The 20,026-nt window shown below is 42.8% G+C and overlaps 1 protein-coding gene across 7 annotated transcripts in view; it reads left to right on the forward strand.

Annotated features, from left to right (window-relative positions):
- Nucleotides 1-20,026, forward strand: part of rpgrip1l (RPGRIP1 like) — a 300,654-nt gene that overhangs the window by 113,382 nt on the left and 167,246 nt on the right. For all 7 annotated transcript variants that reach the window (XM_078544267.1, XM_078544272.1, XM_078544269.1 and 4 more), the window contains 3 exons: nt 12,174-12,280; nt 12,537-12,587; nt 16,692-16,871. In XM_078544267.1, the coding sequence (XP_078400393.1) occupies nt 12,174-12,280; nt 12,537-12,587; nt 16,692-16,871 (338 nt within the window). The remainder of the gene's footprint in view (nt 1-12,173; nt 12,281-12,536; nt 12,588-16,691; nt 16,872-20,026) is intronic.

The raw sequence follows: 20,026 nt of genomic DNA on the forward strand, positions 1-20,026 counted from the left end.
TCTACATTCCTATGTGTGACACTTGAGATGCAGTGATTGTGATGTGTAGCCACTGAGTTCTGAGTATCTCTCCACATCCATCCTTCAGAATCTTACGTTTCAATCATTACCTCTTACTCTTCTAAACTCCAGTGGATACAAGCCTAGTCTGTCCAATCTTTCCTTACAATACTAGGTATTAGTCTGGTAAACCTCTGAACTGTTTCCAATGCATTTACATCCTTCCTTAAATAAGGTGACCAATATGGTGCACAGTACTCCAAATGTGGTTTCACTAGTGCCTTGTACAACTGAAGCATAACCCCCCTACTTTTGTATTCAATTCCCCTTACAATAAATGATAACATTCTATTAGCTTTCCTAATTGCTTGCTGTACTTGCATACCAGCCTTTTGTGATTCATCGCAAGGAGATCTTCCTCCTTTCTTTCCAAGCAGACTCCTGCTCACTCCGATGGCAACAAGAGGTTAGAGGGCAACCCCTGAAAGGCCCCCCTCATGTTCCTGTCCCTGACTGCCATTTCACAGCCTCCCTTCCCCGTTGTCCCCCTCGTGTTTGTCAGCCTGACCCCTCACCTCACAGCCCAGCCCCAGTTGAAATGCTAGTCTCTGAAAGTGGAGGCCTGCATGAGTACCACAGTACACTGGTATTTATCGAGACAATGAAAGCAAAGAGGAGCAGACCAACACTACAGCCCCATCAAAGTGGCATTCATCGCAACAAGATGGCGCAGCATTATGGCAGGTCTGTTCCACTCACCTCAAAGTTACCAGCGAACTGTGCATGCCACTCCTTTTCAAACGGGTTTGACACTGACATAATTTCCCACTGGCGTGATGGAAGATTGCAAGTTGTGGCAAGAGTTTGGCGAGCAGCTGTTTTAATAAGCATTCGTGACATGCTAATAAATGGAAATGGTGCTTGCACCACTAGTCGGCAGCATAACTGATCCACCATGAAAACATCATCGGGAGAATTGTGTTTTTATGGCGGCAGGTTTCCAATTTTTTGCCTCCCACTGGATTCTCTGCTCCCGCCTCCACAAAACCTATCATGGGCAGGATGGGAGAATTCCACCCATTGTCTATTAAAATGTAGAGGCTCCTCATCAAACTTTGATATGGGACCCCTACAAGGCAATTGCTGCTCTTGACATTTCAATTATGATATGTTATTACAATTAAGAATCCATTCTTCACATGTGAGCATAGGTAGGGTGTGTCAGCAGACTGCTGGATTTTAATGAGGTGTGGGTCATCACAGCCCAGCCTGATGCTGTTCTAATCTGATGCTTGCACAAAGATCATTCAGCAAGCACGACAAGTTGCAACCAGGGACTCCGCTGACTTAATTTTCTGTTGATTTGTAACTTCCATATTCATTCTGATATAATTACAAACCATTTTCATTTTCACCCCAACTTCTGGTTGTCAGTACTTCACAACCCTTATGTTGAACCGTTTCTTTGTTGATAATTATGGAGCTCCAGATACTTGTGATAAGTGTTTGGCAAATTTGCTGACCTAACATTGGTAAATATTTTGAAGTGTGAAACGTGGGCCAATGGTTTTAAAATGTATTACATTTGTACCTTTTGAATAATACAGTAGTTAAATGATAAAAAAAGAATTGTTTTTTTTAAATGCCACTCTTCATTTCCATTCCCAATTGTGCCAGCTAAATTGAAAATATTTGCATAGTTGAAAGTCAGTTGCAGCCAGGCAAATGGAGTGAATCTTTGTTGGTCTTTCAATTTCTGAGATGGGCATTTGTTATAAACACAAGATTAAGCGCTGGTTTATAACAGGGCAGTGCTCCATCCAGTGGCCTAGCCAAGAGATGACAGAACACACCAAAGTTTTATGACGTTTGAGTAAGAAGTAGGCATAAGGCTAAAGATTGTGGCTTTCTAGTTAGGAACCAGCTGCACCAACTGTGACAAGCTCGAGATGCCAGACTGCTCCAAATTAGATTTAATGACATCTACTCCCTCCTCAATCACTAGAAAATTTATGTAAGATGTATCAAATTGGCACCAAATTGTTGGGTTAAAAGTCTTGTCTTTTTTCATGGGTTTTAGTGATCCATTGTGAAATGGAAATTATCTTCATCCTTAGCATAGTGAAACGGTCACACTGATGAGCAAGTAAATAAAAAATAAAGAATTTACATATTTGCTTTTACTTTGCTTCTTTATGCATTGTAATTGGTTGCAGTAATGCCACTTCTAGTGGTTCACAGAAGTACTGCAGATATATTGGTGGGATTGCATTAATTTAAAATAGTAATTAAACAAGTAGCAAATATTGATTTCTGGCTAGCAAAATTACTTGGTTATTATTATCCACAGCCATTATAAGTGTAGGCAAGACTTCTCAACCTCTCTTTTTACTTTTTTATGACAGGTACCTTTTTATTTTAAGCGTGTTGGTGTAAAGTTTGAGTGTGTAACTTGCTTCTCTGTTCTTGGAAAGTTTAATAACAGGAATTAAATATAGATTTTTTAAAATTTGTATCAATGCCATTTATCTCTTGTTTGTGTTCACTTATCCCTGTTCTTTTCAAAATAAAATATGTTCTGGGAAAGAATTAAGTTAATCACTGGAATTTAGGTTGTGACATCAAAAATAATTAACTCTGTTGCAACTTAATTAATGCTGATGGTAAAGTATACCAAAATATATGGTGAAAAATTAAATCAAATTATGCTACTTTTTAATTTTGGAAAGCTGCCATTAAATAATGTTGGAAGACAGCCATGTTATCTGTCCCATTTTCACACATTTTCGTTGGTATTTTGGCTTTTGGAGCCTGTGTAAAATGGCATCATCATTATGTTGAAGCCTCTATACTGATCCACCGATGTTGCAAATGCAATAGGTAATTAGGTTAAACTTGAACAGAAAATCTATTTAAGATACAAAGACATCATACCAAAGTAAATTAGGCTAAAATTTTAATCATTCTATAGTCCTTTATGGAAATAAACTATCCACAGCCTCATTGTGTGAAACAGCTATATCACTCATAGGGACTAAGTTGGTTCTAAAAAAAAAAATTGGTTTGTGTTTATGAGACTAGAACTGATCTAGGGCAAATTTAGCATATCAGAGGACCAGTAAGCATAAAAATCTATTCATAATCACTGCAAAAAGAATAGTCTTCCAAACACAATTTAAATTGGAGTAAATGTAGTTGTTTAAACTGACAAACTTACAGAAATATCTACAAGCTTTAAGTATTGCATGCCTCTCTATAAAGTGATCATTTTGGAGAATGTCTTTCTTTTATTTGTGCATAATACTGTAAATTTTTATCTCGTAATAGTAGTAACCTTAGCACCCTCTGAACAAAAGTGAGAACACTAAAGGAAACTACATTGCTTGGGCATCAGGTTCAGAGCATGACAAACAATTTCATCCCAAAAACACACACAATTTACCATTCAGAAACCTATTAAATTTAATAACATCAACCATGATTTTTTCCCTCAGATGCTAAAAGTTTTTATGTAAAATGTATCAAATAGGCAGTTTCTTCATGATGGTCATTGCAATGCAAAATGCCTGCAATTTTGGAATGTTAAGACTTAAGAGTATGGACTAAAAAGGGTTAAGAAATGAGCATCTGTAAGATGTTAGAACTTTCCAGAATTACACTGTAAGCAAAATAATACCCTGCAGTTGTATCATGTTTTTAATTGTAGTGTTTCTGCAGAACAGTTATGATATATTATTCTTTAAATAAAAAAAGTCTGTTAAGGAAATGGGTACAAAACTAAAATGCAGACTCCACAGAAAATGTACAAGATAGGAATGATACTTTTATTAGCAAAGTAACGCAATTGTCATAGCTTTTTATACTTACAGGGATTTAATGTTTGATTAGATTAACATTTTAAATAACAGCAGATACATTTTATAGCAGTTAATATATTGTATTAGTTCATATTCTAAAGCATTAATTTTTATTTTTAATATATATTCAACAGATTGTAAGGTAATATTAAAGGGTATGTTCACCAATGTAAATTTATATACAATTTCCTCAAATATAGCACTTGTTATTTGTTAGTTATTTGTAGGGGCTGAAATTCACATAACCCATTATTTATGTACACGTGTAAGGAGCTTAACATTTCTTTTCAGGCAACTGCCAGGGATGCATGAAAAATGGCACAACTCAAGGTTGAGTTGGATATTTTTCAGGTGTCCTTGAGGTGCAGTACATTTGTCCCTGAAATTGGAGGCAGGATTTTCCGGTCCCACCAGTGCCAGGCATCGTCGTGTGCAGGATTGGAAAATTTGGAGAGTGGCCAAAAGCCAAATCAAAAAGATCCAATTTCTAAGCCATATTATCTGTTTGGCTTTTCTTGACAAGTTGCATCAAGCATTTAGATTGGAATTAATTTGTGATTCGTAATTTTTTTATTCATTCATGAAAGGAGGGTGTGGCTGGCAAAGCCAACATTTATTGCCCATCCCTAATTGCTCTTGAGAAAGTGGTGGTGAGCCGCCACTTCGAACCGCTGCAGTTCGTGTGGTGAAGCTACACCCACAGTGCTGTTAGAGAGGGAGTTCAAGTATTTTGTGTAAACTATTTAAAAATGTTTGCTCAGTGTCAAGTAATGACCTTTGGACTAAGATGGCTTTAGTTTTAAATAAAATATTATTTTTCTTGGTTTTATGAAGACAGGAGTCAAAATGGTGGAAAAACTCAACTTTTGACTTGCCCATCTGGTGGGATTGCATTGATTCCACATCAGTGTGTGCCTGATTATTGAACCAAAATCAAGGGAGCCAAGCCACTATCCATTTGGAATCAATTAATATGTTTAGTTGTAAATTCATTCCAAACAATACTTTGGTACCTAGATAATATGTTGCTGTTTTCACAGGCCATGGTGCTCAAATTTGGCAATTCTTTATTTATTTATTACGAAATTTAGATTTCAACATGGGTTTAAAATGGTCAATATAGGATCGGACGCTCATTATACAATCCATCTGATTTTCCTTTCCACTGACTTAAATGGATAGGAAAATCCTGCAGGTGTATAAAGAACAGCCAATCCAATATTATTTATGGCTGTGTTTGCTGCCAACACCGCACATGCGCAGTTCTAGTGTTTCTCCGCCATGTTCTTTACTCTTTTAGTGCAGGTCTGGATGCCAAGTTTCCAAACCTCGAGTGGACGAATGGGCAGGGGCTGTTGGATCGTAGTGGGTGTTGGGCAGTGGGGAACTACAGCGTTTACAGCTGTGACATTGATACATTTAGAAGTTTAATAGCAGTTATTCCCTCTAGGTTGTTTGCGATTACTCTGCAACTCATCCCGTTAAATTTACACTTATAGGATATTAGTATTTGTTATATTTCTCCTTTTCAAATTTCAGTTAGATCATGAACCAAGCCTGTCCCATTTAGTCAACATTAAATGTAATATGACCCATGACTTGTTTACCTGAAGCATATTGTAGCAGAATTATATCCTCTGTGTAATCAAGACATTAACTGCTTTCTGACTGAGCAGAGTGATGTCTGCGCAGACCAGTGTTCATACACAGGTGGCCATTTTGCATTGGGAAGAGACACAGTGATTATTTACACTGCTGCTATTGAAAGTTCCAGTGGATATGTCCAAAATAATACTATGATGGCATGGTGTCCATAATGGGGTAAATTATACATGGATGTGGGATGAATGTGCCATACTTTCTTCTTTCTTACATTAAAAATATCTGCTATTTTGCAAAGTAATATTTTAATTTGCCTCTTGTATGATACAAGAAGGTTTTGTACAATTCTTGTATAGACCGTTAACATTTAAAGATAAATTTAAACATGCAGTGATCAACTGAAGAAATTATGTCACAAGATTCCACTGTTAAAACAAATGAATTTTACTATACAGGGAACAAGTAAAGCAAACACTTATAAATAAACCCTGTCTTAGGTAAATACTCAATACTATACATCGAAAAGCCTAATAAAATACAATCTCATATACTTTGGACCAGAATTCTCAACTGAATCTCCCCTTTTTCCATATGACTTCCCCCAGAAAGTCAATGGCTAGTTATCAGGCTCTTGAAGGTTCCTACACTTCCTGAGTCCAAAGTGCCACAGTTCTCAGGAATTCACTTCAACTTCTCAGTCTTCCAGCTATTCTCTGAGGTTTGAAATTTCGTGAGGAGCTTTCCATTAGCTTTTAGCTAAGTGATCCTCCAACATTTCTTCAAAACCTTATGATTGTGGACCACTCAGCTCAAACTTTGGCTTCATTACATTCTCCAAGCCAACTGCTTTGTGCCTCCACCTCAGAAATATCTCTGATTTCTGATATCCATTTTGCTTCTGGTCTACAGTTCCTTAACAGCAGACCCTTTCCCTGCCTGCTGAACTCAGGGCTTCCAGCCGCCAACCTGGGTGCTTTTAGCTCCAACCTCAAAGATTTTCTGGAAAAATGCCACAGACAAATTCCCAGAATTCCAACCAAGGCTCCACCCTGAACTACTCAGCCCATGGCAACAGAGGTTAGTTGAGATGTCCAATAGATTTTAGATTAATTAACCTTCAGCTTCAAAATCAAACCTTTTGACCCTGAGGTCTGCATGAATATTTTACATTTCTAATGAAGTCAGGGAAGTTCTCCTCAGACTTACTGTCTGCAGTTCCCCAGCTAAATGAAGGCCACCTGCTGTTTTATGGCTTTCATCCTCCTAACTTTGACCCCATAAGTACACATGGAGCCTTTTGAACTGCCATTATTTGAGGTGTTCTGGCAATCGCTAATGTCCAGCATTTGAATTACATTACCCTTACAAATTTAATCTTCCCCAAACTAAAAATTGCTTTAAATATTAATATGAACGTTGAACTCAATGAATATGACACGTTGTAACTATAGTCTCGTTTTAGGTAGACAACAAATCAAAACAACTGTATTGTAATTCCACAGCCTTTCAAAAGACGTTCATGATCAGGTTGAGCTAGGTTTAAACCTTTGGGATGAAAAGTCCTTAATCCTAAAATTCCTGTTATCATTTACAATGGGTGGAGTCGTCCCAGAATTGCACCAAGTGCAGTAGCAGGCATGTAAAACAATGGGCAGAATCGTCCCAGATTTGCACCAAGTGGCTGGCTTTTCGTGCCGTATCGGCCTAAGACTGCGGCTTTAATTATTAATTCCTGGGAAACACGCTGTTTCCATGGCAGGTGGGCTCTCATTTGCCCGCCATGCCATTACCTCGCCGATTCATCATGCCGGGTGCCATATTTAAAGTCCAGCCACACGCACACCTCTCAGTACTTTCAGCCCACGACTGCTGCAAAGAAGACATGGCCTTGAAAGGCAAAAAGACTGCAGTCCCCAGGTTCAATGACATGTCCCTTGAGCACCTTTTAAACACAGTGGAAGCTCACCTTGATGTCCTCTTCTCCAGCTCTGGCCACAGGATGGGCAGCAATCTCACTAATCCAGCTTGTAAGGTGGTGGCAGCGGTGGTGAGTGCCAATGCCCTGCAGAAGAGGACAACCACCCAGTGCTGTAACAGGATGAATGGTCTCATCTGTTCTGCCAAGGTAATTCACTCTTCTCATCACTCTCAACTCACACACTCACAAACCCATCACACATCCACAAGGATCTCACACCTCAAGGGACAACACCACTAACTCTCACACACACCCTTACATCTCCATCAGGCTCATACCCTCAAGCTTATGTCCTCACCCTGTCCATTGCTCCGCTCACCACACAAACATTCCACACAGCACCATGTGTCCTGCTCACAATCTCTCCATCTGTTTTCATGCAAGAGAAGCCTGCTCATTTCAGCAGGAAGAGGTCCGAGATTGGGGGTGGAATGGCCCACATTAGGCCTCTCACTCACTTTGAGTAGTGTACCATCGCACTGACTGGTGAGGACATGGACTGTGCCTGCGGACATGGTGAGGTCAGCGGCGAACACCCTCTTACAGATCCTGCAGCACATCAGCCCTCAACGCAAATGTGGCTGCTTTCTTTTTTGCTTTTGACTGTGCTGCCATGCACTACTTATCTCTATTTTGGATCACAGGGAGCTCCATCAAGTGACCCTGACACCCTCAGCCAGCCATTCCCTCAGCTCCATCCAGATCCTCACCTCCAGCCAAGAGGACACCTCCTCCATTGAAGAGCTGGAAAAAAGCAGCCTGGAAGATTTGACACAGTGCTTACCCCCACCCTATACCAGCGCAGATGCACACACCTTAGTGGAAGCTAGATCTAGAGCAGGCTCAGGTTCACAATCTGGTGGTCACTGCACGGACTCATGTCCGCAGCAGCAGGAGGCAGGTTCGTGAGAGCTCCTCAGCACTCGGAGGACTGCCGGGGATCAGGCATCTGTAAGTTCCAAGTCAGATGACGAGCCTCTAGATTTGGCCTTCCAACTCATCCTGGAGAGTCAGCAGAAGCCGAGGGAACATCATGCAGAGCTGTTGGAAGTCCTCAACAGAGTGCCACGTGAGTGGAGGAGTGCGCCCATCTGCTCTCTGATGAAGGTGCCCACGTGTGTGTATGGAGGTCTTTATGGAAAGAATGGCGGACACCATGGAGACCCTGGTCCAGCAGAATGCGGAGACGTGTACAGACCTGCACTCCACCACGTGAGCCATGGGTGAGTTCCTGCAGTGGTAATGCAAGAGGGAAATGGGGCAGCTCGACATCGCTCCTGGTGCTCCTTCCCCTCAACGAGTCATGACGGGGCCCGTGGGCATTGGAAGGGAGGAGGAGCGGCAGCTGGATACCCTTGGGTCATCCATTCAGGAATCTCAGAGACTGTTCTCTCCCTCCAAGTCCGCTTTGCCTGTGAGCCCCTCAACCTTGTCTTCTGTCACCACAGAGGGAATAACTCATCAATGAGTGATTCTGGAGGGAGAAATGTGTGTGTGGCAGGGCCTTCCAGAGCCTCATGCAAGTACTCTCCCACACACGGGGATCCATCACATATACTCACCTCAATGTCCTAAGCCTTTTGAAAGCTGCCTGTTGGGGTTCGCTTTCAGTTGTCCATTTGAGCTGACCTGCATCTCCGCCCACCCAATGATCACACTTGCATGCAGCACCTGATCGCGCCCACCACATCTGTCGTTTCACTTTCGATTTGGACAACAAGGTCTGGATTCGGTTTTTCATGCACTCCCTTGTCTTTTGCCCTGACCCAGTCACCCATTTCCTTTCACCCATCACAGTTGACACCCCCTGGCATCACCTTCCACCTCCTCTCCCTGACCTGCCAGCTACAACCCTTTTCCTTTGGGGATGTCCAAGTGAATGTGCATATTCCCTTCCATCCCGAAAATCCCACTCCCATTCACCTCCCTAACCACCTCTTTTACACCCTAGGGTCCGTGTCTGCCTCCAAGTCCCCACGAATCACCCTTGCCATCCCTTCTACCGCTACAGTCGAACCCTCACCCTCCCACCCTACTGCCTCACTTTGCCTTCGGTCATTCTCACCATTCCTCACACCACAACCACCCTCATTTCGCTCCCCAGGAGGCAATCATGGACCCGTCAGACCCCTCCCTTGCATGTTCATCTGGACATCCGGATCCCTCCTCCCTTCCCCCCCCACCCTTCCTCCCCTCTCTGCACTTCTTCCCCCCTCCAAATCCCTTCCCTAAAACATATCTCCCCAATTGCCATCCTCTCCCCCATTACCCCCTCCTTTCCCCGTACTCCCTCCCCCTTCCCAACCTCACCCCCCTGACTCCTTCATTCCCCCCCTCCCAACTTCACACCCCCCCACGACACCTCCATTCCACCCTCCCGACCTCACATGCCCCAACACCTCCATTCTGCTCCTCCTAACCTCACACCCGCGAGGCCTTCATTCCCACTCTCCCAACCTCACCCCCCAACACCTTCATTCCCACCTCTGCCCCCCCACCCACCCCCCGCCCCAGTAAACTCACCCCCTCGACACCTCTTCCTCTCCCAGTTGATCCTGAACCTTACTTCCCCACCCCCTCGACCATTATCCATTATGAGTATCAACCGTGATTTTCCAATTTCCATGAACTGCTTCGTAGCAGAGCCTTGTCCACGAGAATCCACCCAGCATGCCATGGATGTTTCTCCAGGACCTCGTTGCTATCGGGCTCCAGCATCTTTTGCTCCTCAGATGTCCGTGATGTGAGAAAGGCTCTGACGGTAAGTCCCAACTTTTGCACGTCACAGTTGTCAAGATGTGTTTTCCTGCTGACATGGGCGGACGGTCCAGCAAGGGGGGATGAGTCCGGCCAGCTGGCCTTATAATGATATGCTGATGTATTACAATATGGTTCCCGATGGCGGGGAATGCAGCCCGCCATTTGCAGGCAGAGCGGACGGTCGCAAACTGGTTTCACGACGTTGTGAAACCAACTTTTGGCCTTCTCACTATGTTGTCCGCTCATGCCACCAAACACGCCCGATGCCAGTGGGCACAGAAAATCCTGGCCAGCGTTTTACCCGCCGGCCGCAATGGCGGGTTTTCGTGCCATGTCGTCCCCTTCCCGGCGCATTATTTATACAGTCATGGGAAACATGCAGTTTCACAGGTGGGGTTCCTCCAATTTGCCCGCCACGCTGTCACCTTACCACTTCCTCACGCCAGGCGCCATATTTGAACTGCAGCTGTGCACACGGCTCTCAGTACTTGCAGCCTTCTGCTGCACAGAAGATATGGCCCTGAAAGGCAAGAAGACTGTAGCCCACCATTTTTCTGACGGGTCCCTGGCACACCTTTTAGATGCCATGGAGGGCTACCGCGATATCCTCTACCCCCACTCTAGCAGCAGGGAGCCTATCAGTGTCACCACTCTGGCTTGGGAGGTGGTGGCAATGGTGGTCATTGCCAATGCTGCACAGAAGAGGCTTGCCATCCAGTGCAGAAAGAGGATGAATGATCTCACCTGTGCCACCAGAGTAAGGCAACCATCTTATCACTCTAAACTCACACACAGCCACAAGGCCATCACACATTCACTGGCATATCACTCACAGCCAGCTCAAGGGACATCACCATTCACTCGCTCACACACACCCTCACATCTCCATCTGGCCTCATCTCCTCTGGAGCCTGCCCCCTCAGCCCTCATCATCTTGAGGCCACTTGCATGGATCAACATGTGCCCCAACACACACCCTGGGATACCCCCCTTCCCCAGTATAGCCCTTGCCCTGCAGCCTCTTCTCTTGCCTGAAGCCACTTCTCCCCCTTCCCCAAGCAAGTCCTAGCCCTACAGCCGTTGAAAAACCACCCCCACTCTACGGCTGGTCTGGCAGGTAGAGACCTGCCTGTGAGCCCCCCCAAAAGTGATGTGGTGCTGCCTGCGATGCCTGGCGCTGATGACCGCGAGTGCTGCTCAAAGCAAGGTAGGCAAACAAACCTCAATGTCCCAAGCCAATTGCAGCTCGCCAGGTGCACATCGCTTATGTACAGTAGTGAAACGTGTCGGCATGCAATCATGCTGATGTTCCCAGGCGATCCAGCATGGGGGATGATTCCGGCCAGCAGGACTTATAATGAGATGCTGAAGTATTGAACTTACATTCCCAACGTGTGGTGGCGGGAAACACGGCCTGCCATTGGCGGCTGGAGCGGACGATGGCAAACTGGTTTTATGTCAGCGTGAAACTGATTCCCCCCCGCCGCCTGCCTTACATCAATAGGGCCGGAAAATTCTAGCCAATGACTAAGAGATTTCCAATTACTAACACAAACTTACATTTATCTAGCACTTTTCATGACCATTGGATGTCTCAAAGTTCTTTACAGCCAATGAAGTATTTCTGAAGTCTAGTCATTGTTGTAACGTAGGTAACAAATCTTAATGAATGGTAAAATGCTATAAAATGATTGGAGGAATTTTTTTCTATCTACTTGTAACATATTTGTTAACCTATTTCTGAAGAGCATTTTTACTGTTCTATAGCACACAGGAACTTTTCTCCCAGGAATTTCAAAGGAATTATAGAGAACATAAAATGTTAAGCACTTCAGAACAAAAACTGGACGCATGCCTCCCTTGATTTCACTTGGCTACTTGGTATTAGACACTGCCATTGTTACGTTCCTATTTTAACACATTGTTGCTTGGTTTTGTTTTTCTATGGTTTCCATTTACTGTACAATGAATGTCAGAACAAAATGAGCGACTCTCCCAGGAGAACAAAGAACTTCAGTTGCACTATCTGGAACACAAGCAACAGTTGGATGAACTAAAAGAACGTATGAAGTTCTTCACCAAAGTAAGATACTTACCTGAACTGAATTTATATCTGTCAGAATGTGACAATGCTTGAAATGTTTTATGCATAGAGTAAGTACACCAGCTTTCTGCATCATCAAACCTTTGAAAAAAGAATGTAAAATGTGATAGTTTATTTATTCATGATATTCAAGCCAAATGTCATACTTGGTGAGAATCTAGTATGTCATTTTCAGTTGTCCCTGTATTATTCATTTCCATTTAATAATGCCCTTTATTGACCATTTTAATTTCAGGAAAGTGATATTGATGTGGCTGAACTCAGCGAAGCACTGATGCTCATAAAGGTAATGCAAAGAAGTTGAGCCCTCTTCCAATTTGTGCCTACTCTGTGGTCTAATAACAATCTGACCCTCATATGTCCTGATTGGAGTGACTAGCATTTTAAGAGGCAAATTCATTGGTGAACCTTCAAGTGGCTAATGTAGCTTACTCAAGCATATGAAAACGTCAGAAAGAGCCAGGAGTGTAAAGTCAGAGAAGAGTAATATGAAGTTTATTTATACTGTGTTAATATTTCATCTTTACAACAAAGTTTAGTTAGTTTACATCCAGAAATATTTGCATAAATATATATATATATATTTATTAACATTGTTGAGCATTTGGGTTGAATTTTAACATGCAAAACGTGCATGGCTCTGGTATGTTATAACAGTAGAGATTGATAACGTGCCAGGAAGCCAACTCCATCCCACCCATTTCTGCATTTAACTGCAGTGCTTTAGGCTGTGTGAGAGCAATCCTTTCGGGAAAGGCAAGTCATCAATTTCAAACCATTAATCAGTCATTTAGAACAATATTAAAAATAGTTTTACAATTTAACTGTGGGTCCATAAGTTCCCCAGGCTTCCTGGAACTCGAAAGCAAGGCGAGACCATTATATCAATTGAGGGGGCTGAAGCGATGACACGGAAATATGCCAATAAATATTGACACCTCACAACTGCTTTCTTGCCTGCTTGTGTGAAAGGCTTTGGGCTGAATCATCCGAGGACTGGCAATCACAATCGGATTGCCACTCTGCTCCTATTATTTTTACCATGCAAAAGTCCCTGTATTTCCCCAGCCCACCATTTCCGCAACATAAAGCAGTCCTGCAAACAGCCAAGCATCCCTTTGAGAAGCCCCCATTGATTTTCTGAATTTCTGATTTGGTGTTTTGATTTTGAGTCCTTTGAAGATGCACCCTGAGAGAGAATGACTTCCTCTGAAGAGTCATCGTCTTCCTGGACCATGTTTAGTGGGAAGCCTGAATGCCCTGTGGAAGATTAAAGACGTGCATTAGAACTGTTCAGATAAGAATTGTGATCGTTATACACATGATCATATTTCACACTTCTGCTGGCATAATGTCAGCTTGAGTGAGCGTGTATGCCATGTGGTGTCTGGTATTTAATTCTGGCACTAGCAACTGGGAGGTCCTCATCTCTCCATTTCCAATGGCGAAGTACGCAAAGGTTCCACTGATGACTAATGCCACCTCTTCTGCAGCTGTCCGTTGTGTGATGGCTCAAGGCAACCTCCGCTTCCTGTTTTCCTCCAAGGAGGAAAATAAGAGACCTATGAGGGACAGTAATGGTATATGTTATGTGGATGGCTGGAGAGCTTTTGTTGAGGGTGACTATGAGGAAGAGGCATGACATTATGTAAAGGTGAGTGTCAGTGGTGGATAGACACATGAGGATGTGAGGAAGTGCATAGACAGAGGGAGATGGATGCATGTTGGATCCCATGCCCTTGGTTAGTTGGGAGCTGAAGGATCCAGGTTGTGCGCTTGTTTTGGGGTGACTGAGTTGGTACAGAGACAGAGAACATCAGTAGATTGTTAAAACTCAGCAGGCCAGGCAGCATCTGCGGAGAGGAGCACAGTTAACATTTCGAGTCCGAATGACCCTTCAACAGAACTAAGTAAAAATAGAAAACAGGTGAAATATAAGCTGGTTTAAGGGGGGGGTGGGACAAGTAGAGCTGGATAGAAGGCTAGTGATAGGTGGAGATAACCAAAAGATGTCACAGACAAAAGGACAAAGAGGTGTTGAAGGTGGTGATATTATCTATGGAATGTGCTAATTAAGGGTAGAAAGCAGGACAAGCAAGGTACAGATAGCTCTAGTGGGGGTGGGGTGGGGTGAAGGAATCAAAAGAGGCTAAAAGGTAGAGATAAAACAATGGATGGAAATACATTTAAAAATAATGGAAGTAGGTGGGAAAAGAAAAATCTATATAAATTATTGGAAAAAAGAGGGGGGGAAATCGGAAAGGGGGTGGGGATGGAGGAGAGAGTTCATGATCTAAAATTGTTGAACTCAATATTCAGTCTGGAAGGCTGTAAAGTGCCTAGTCAGAAGATGAGGTGCTGTTCCTCCAGTTTGCGTTGAGCTTCACTGGAACAATGCAGCAAGCCAAGGACGGACATTTCACTTGGACTTCCCTCAATTTAGTCTACTGCATTCGTTGCTCCCAATGCAGTTTCCTCTACATTGGAGAGACCGAACGCAGACTGGGTGACCGCTTTGCAGAACACCTTCGGTCTGTTCGCAAGCATTACCCAGACCTCCCTGTTGCTTGCCATTTCAACACTCCACCCTGCTCTCATGCCCACATGTCTGTCCTTGGCTTGCTGCATTGTTCCAGTGAAGCTCAACACAAACTGGAGGAACAGCACCTCATCTTCTGACTAGGCACTTTACCACCTTCCAGACTGAATATTGAGTTCAACAATTTTAGATCATGAACTCTCTCCTCCATCCCCACCCCCTTTCCGATACCCCCCCTTTTTTCCCAATAATTTATATAGATTTTTCTTTTCCCACCTACTTCCATTATTTTTAAATGTATTTCCATCCATTGTTTTATCTCTACCTTTTAGCCTTTTTTGATTCCTTCACCCCCACCCCACCCCCACTAGGGCTATCTGTACCTTGCTTGTCCTGCTTTCTACCCTTAATTAGCACATGCCATAGGTAATATCACCACCTTCAACACCTCTTTGTCCTTTTGTCTGTGGCATCTTTTGGTTATCTCCACCTATCACAGGCCCTCTATCCAGCTCTACTTGTCCCACCCCCCCTTAAACCAGCTTATATTTCACCTCTCTTCTATTTTTACTTAGTTCTGTTGAAGGGTCATTCGGACTCGAAATGTTAACTGTGCTCCTCTCCACAGATGCTGCCAGACCTGCTAAGTTTTTCCAGGTATTTTTGTTTTTGATTTCCAGCATCCGCAGTTTTTTGCTTTTATATCAGTAGATTGTTAGAGTAAACACATGCTGTTTATTTACAAACTAAATTCAGCAATTACACTTGTGTGCTCACAACTCAAAACTCTGTCTTCACTCTTCAGTGTGACACTCAGGACTCTCTCACAGAGGTAGCCCATGCTACTCTGCTGTTGGGTATTAAGATCATGTGATCTTACATTACAACACTTGTCTTAAAGATAAATTACACATCAGATTACTACAGTGCACCTGCAAGGTAAATTGGTATAAGGAATGTTGTGCTGGAATAGGCTGGATGAGGGATTTGGGGTGATAAATACATCAGGACGTTGGTGAATGTGACATTTTATTCTCCTTTCCTCCTCTGACTCAGCCATTAAACCACTATCAGCATTGAATTCATAAGCATGGCACTACCCTCTGGGCTGACTTCATGGTAACCTTATTTCACCAGCAGGATTCTTCCTCCCATCAGTTGGGAAGGGCATATCCTACAGGCACAGTACAGCCCCCAGCAGCACATCCAGGACTAAAATAAGACCTAGACTACATTTTGCCATTTTTTTAATATATTCTTTCATGAGTTGTGGGTGTTGCCAGCAAGGCCAACCATTGTTGCCCTCAAGAAGGTGATGATTCTATTGTACTCCCAACTCCAAATTCATCAAATTGCATGTTTGGAGTGTTCTTTTAATACTGGAGTTGAAATCAATTCATGTGCACCATCATCATGCCACTTGCGCGAATTGGTCAAGAAACCCAGAAATGATATTGTAATGGAGTTTTTTGGTTAAAAAGCAACTGAGAGGTGCACTGATTGCACTTACTTCTGACTTTCCCATGCACTACCAAACCTATTCCCCTGCTCCCAGCTCCTTAGGCACTTAAAATCCAGCTCTTTTACTTTCAGGAGGAAAGTACAGCAAGTTTTTTTGGAGTATGCAGGACAGAATTATAACCTAGTGGTGTTATAAAAATATTAGGACAAACCTCAGGAAAAGAATAAATGTTGTCTAGCCATGAAAAGCAAAATTATAAACCAGTAAGCCAAACTGGTACTAACTTTTTGCACACTATTTTGCGGTTTGTTATACTATAGATTTTTGTATTTGCTTTGAGTTGGAGAAAGCTGGAAGAAAGGTGTCATACATTTTTACCTTTATTGTAGGTTCGTAAGCATCAGAAGAATGGAAATCTTGAATTCCTGGAGAAAGTGGAGCACGACATTAATAAAGATTTGGAGTACTCTGTGCGAGAGCTTCAGGCAGCGCATGCAGAAACTGTTCAAGAACTTGAAAAGACAAGAAATATGTTACTTATCCAGTACAAGATTAATAAAGATTATCAGGTAATTGTCTATATTTCAAAGATGTAACAGGTATCTCAAAAACATTACTATTTCAGTAGGATGAAGCATATGGAATAATGCTACAAAGGGATGAGTTGGACGGCTGGAAACTTGTTTAGAAATATTCAAATAGGGAGTGGCTGGTGAGGAGGACATGGATTTGTGAGCAGACAACACATTGAAGGAATTTGAAGAGCAAAAGAAGTTGGAGATGAAGTAGTTTAGAAACACAGAGATTGAGTATTGGCGTGATGAGGAAGGAGATAATAATGTCAGTTTTGAAAAGTGCCTAAGGAGATTGAACTATTTACAATCTCAGCATGGAAACCAGGAGAGAAAGTTGGGTGATCAGCAGTTTAGTGGCAAAGGGATCATGGGAACACGAAATGTTCTCATGACCAAGATGAGCTTGACAAGGGAAGTTGGCACAGAAACTGGAGAGAGATAGGAATTAAGAACCAAGGCATAGGGATCTCCGGGACATTTGACTTGATGGACCAAGGAAAAGGAGGGTTAAGTGACTATTTCTGATTTCGTGTTTTGAATTTAAATTCAGAAGATTCACTGGAGAATGCTACAGCATTTCTCCTATTACAATTTATTTTGTTCACAAATTTATGACATTTTGTTTTGGAAAAAGGAACATTTGCTTATGTTTTGATAGTCTGGGTGCTCTTCTTAGCCTATTGATGTCTAGGTTTGTTGTGTACAAATCGGTTTAATTGGCTTTAACACTACTTTAAACTAATAACATTATTATCATGCAGTGGTGAAAAGAACCAATTTCTGCTGACTGTCTTGGAAGCGTTTAAGCAACTATATTCTGAAATAAGATAACTGAGTTTGAATAACATTATTGACTGATATTTCATTCACATTTCCCTTGACAGTGAGTTTGCTAGTCTTCATTGCCAACAGAGTATGGGAGGGAAAACTATCCAAGTAGAGTTGTTCAAGCTCCTGATGGATTGATCCAGATGAAATTGTTGACATGGTGTCTATTGTGATGTCACAGATCAAACCATTCTCCTTAAAAAGGGTTAGAAGTTTAAAGACAAAACTTGGTGAGGAGGTCAGAACAAATTTGTGAAATATTTTGAACAATTTTTTTTTTGCTAATTCCAGTTAAGCACCTCTACACTTTCCTACCTCCAGACTTGAATGCTTTAACACATCACCTTACCAGTCTCTAAGATTTCTCACTTTAAGAACTCCAATTTGGTTAAACCCCACTGCTGTACAGTCCCACACCAAGTCCCATTTGCCAATTACTGTCCCACCTTGCTAATATTCATTGGTTTCTTGTCAAAAACAAAAACTCGTATTTATGTAGTGCTTTTAATGTAGTAAAATGTTCCAATGTACTTCACACCAGCATTCCAAAACGAAAAGACCCCGGAGTAACATAGGAGATATTAAGACAAATGACCAAATGCTCCATTAAAAATTGGTAGTTTTGAAGAGGGTCTTAATGGAGGAAAGGGAGGACACTGTGGAGAGATTTAGGGAGGAAATTCTAGCACTTAAAACCTTGGCAGCTGGAGGTATGGCTGCCAGTGGTGGAGTAATTTAAGATCAGAGATACTCAAGAGGCCGGAATTGGAAAAGAGAAGATACCTTGGAAGGTTGTAAGACTGGAGGAAAGAGATTACATGGATAGAGGAGAGGGTTAAGGCCATGGAAGGATTTAAAAGCAAGGAAATTGAAGCCTTGCTTAATAGGAACCAATGTAGGTTAGCGAGCACAGGGGTAAATGTTTGAACAGGACTTAGTCCAAGTTAGTACTTGCGCAGCAGAGTTTTGGATGACTTCAAGCCTACGGAGGGTAGAATGTGGGAGGCTGGCAACTCCTGTATTGAAATAGTCAATCCTGGAGGTAATAAGGACATGGATGAATGTTTCAGCAGGAGATGAACTGAGGCCAGGGCAAAGTCAGGCAATGTTATGGAGGGGGAAATAGCTCATCTTGTGGTCGAATATGACATCAAGATTGTGAACAGCCTGATTCACCCTCAGACAGTTGCCAGGCAGAGGGATGGGGTCGCTATCTAGGGAACAGGGTTTGTGATGGATTTGAAGACAATGGCGTTGGTAGCTCAATCTTTAGTTGGAGGAAATTTCTGCTTGTCAAACTAGCAGTCTTACAATGTAGACAGTGGAGGGGGTCAAGAGAATTGTTGGTAAGGTAGATCTGGGAGCCATCAGCGTACTTGCGGAAGCTGGTGTGTTTTTGGATGATGTCACTGAGGGCAGCATGAGGAATAGGAAGGAGCCAAGGATAGATTCTGGGAGGACACTAGAGGTAATGGTGTAGGAGCAGGAAGAGAAGTAATTGCAGGTGATTCCCTGGCTACAACTTGACGGATAAGAATGAAAGCAGGTGAATACAGTCTAACCCAGCTGGGCAACAGAGGAGAGGCATTGGAAGAGGATGGTATGGTCAGCCATGTCTAAGGCTGCACATGGGTCAAATGGGATGTGGAAAGTTAGTTTACTTTTGACAGAGTCCAATAGGATGTTATTTGTGACTTTGGTACGAGCCATTTCACTACTGTGGCAGGGGCAGAAACCTGACTGGAGGGGTTCAGACATTGGGACCCCAGAAAGATTTGGGAGGCAACAGCACATTCAAGGACTTGAGAGGATAGGGAGTTCAGAGGTGGAGTCAAGAGTTGGTTTTTGGAGGAGAGGTATGATGACAGCAGATTTGAAAGAGAGGGGTGCAGTACCTGAGGAGAAAGAACTATTGCCAATATCAGCTAACATGAGAGCCAAGAAGATGGTCAGTAGTTTTGTGGGCATTGGGTGGGGGCCCACTATATCCAATTCAGTCTGTGTCCCTTGGACTTAAGGAAGCGGAGCTGAAGGCCATACTGACAGAAAGGCCAAGTTGAGAGAGAGTAATGGTTTTAATGGGGACTTGGGCATAAAACTTGGAGGTGAGAGTGTGGTTGAGCAGACTGGTAGCTGCATAAATGTTGTGGTGAATGATGGGCCAAAGGCCAAGCAGTTGGGATTTTGAAAGTGCAGTTATAAATTAAATGTATGACAGAATTTTTTCCAGAGGCAGATACAAAAGAAGGCCGGGTTGGGAGAAGGAAGGGGATGTTGGTGGGGAGCGATATGAGGGAGTGATCATAGATGGCCTTATCTGT

This window comes from Cetorhinus maximus, chromosome 6, assembly GCF_964194155.1.
Source record: "Cetorhinus maximus chromosome 6, sCetMax3.hap1.1, whole genome shotgun sequence".
Classification (NCBI taxonomy): domain Eukaryota; kingdom Metazoa; phylum Chordata; class Chondrichthyes; order Lamniformes; family Cetorhinidae; genus Cetorhinus; species Cetorhinus maximus.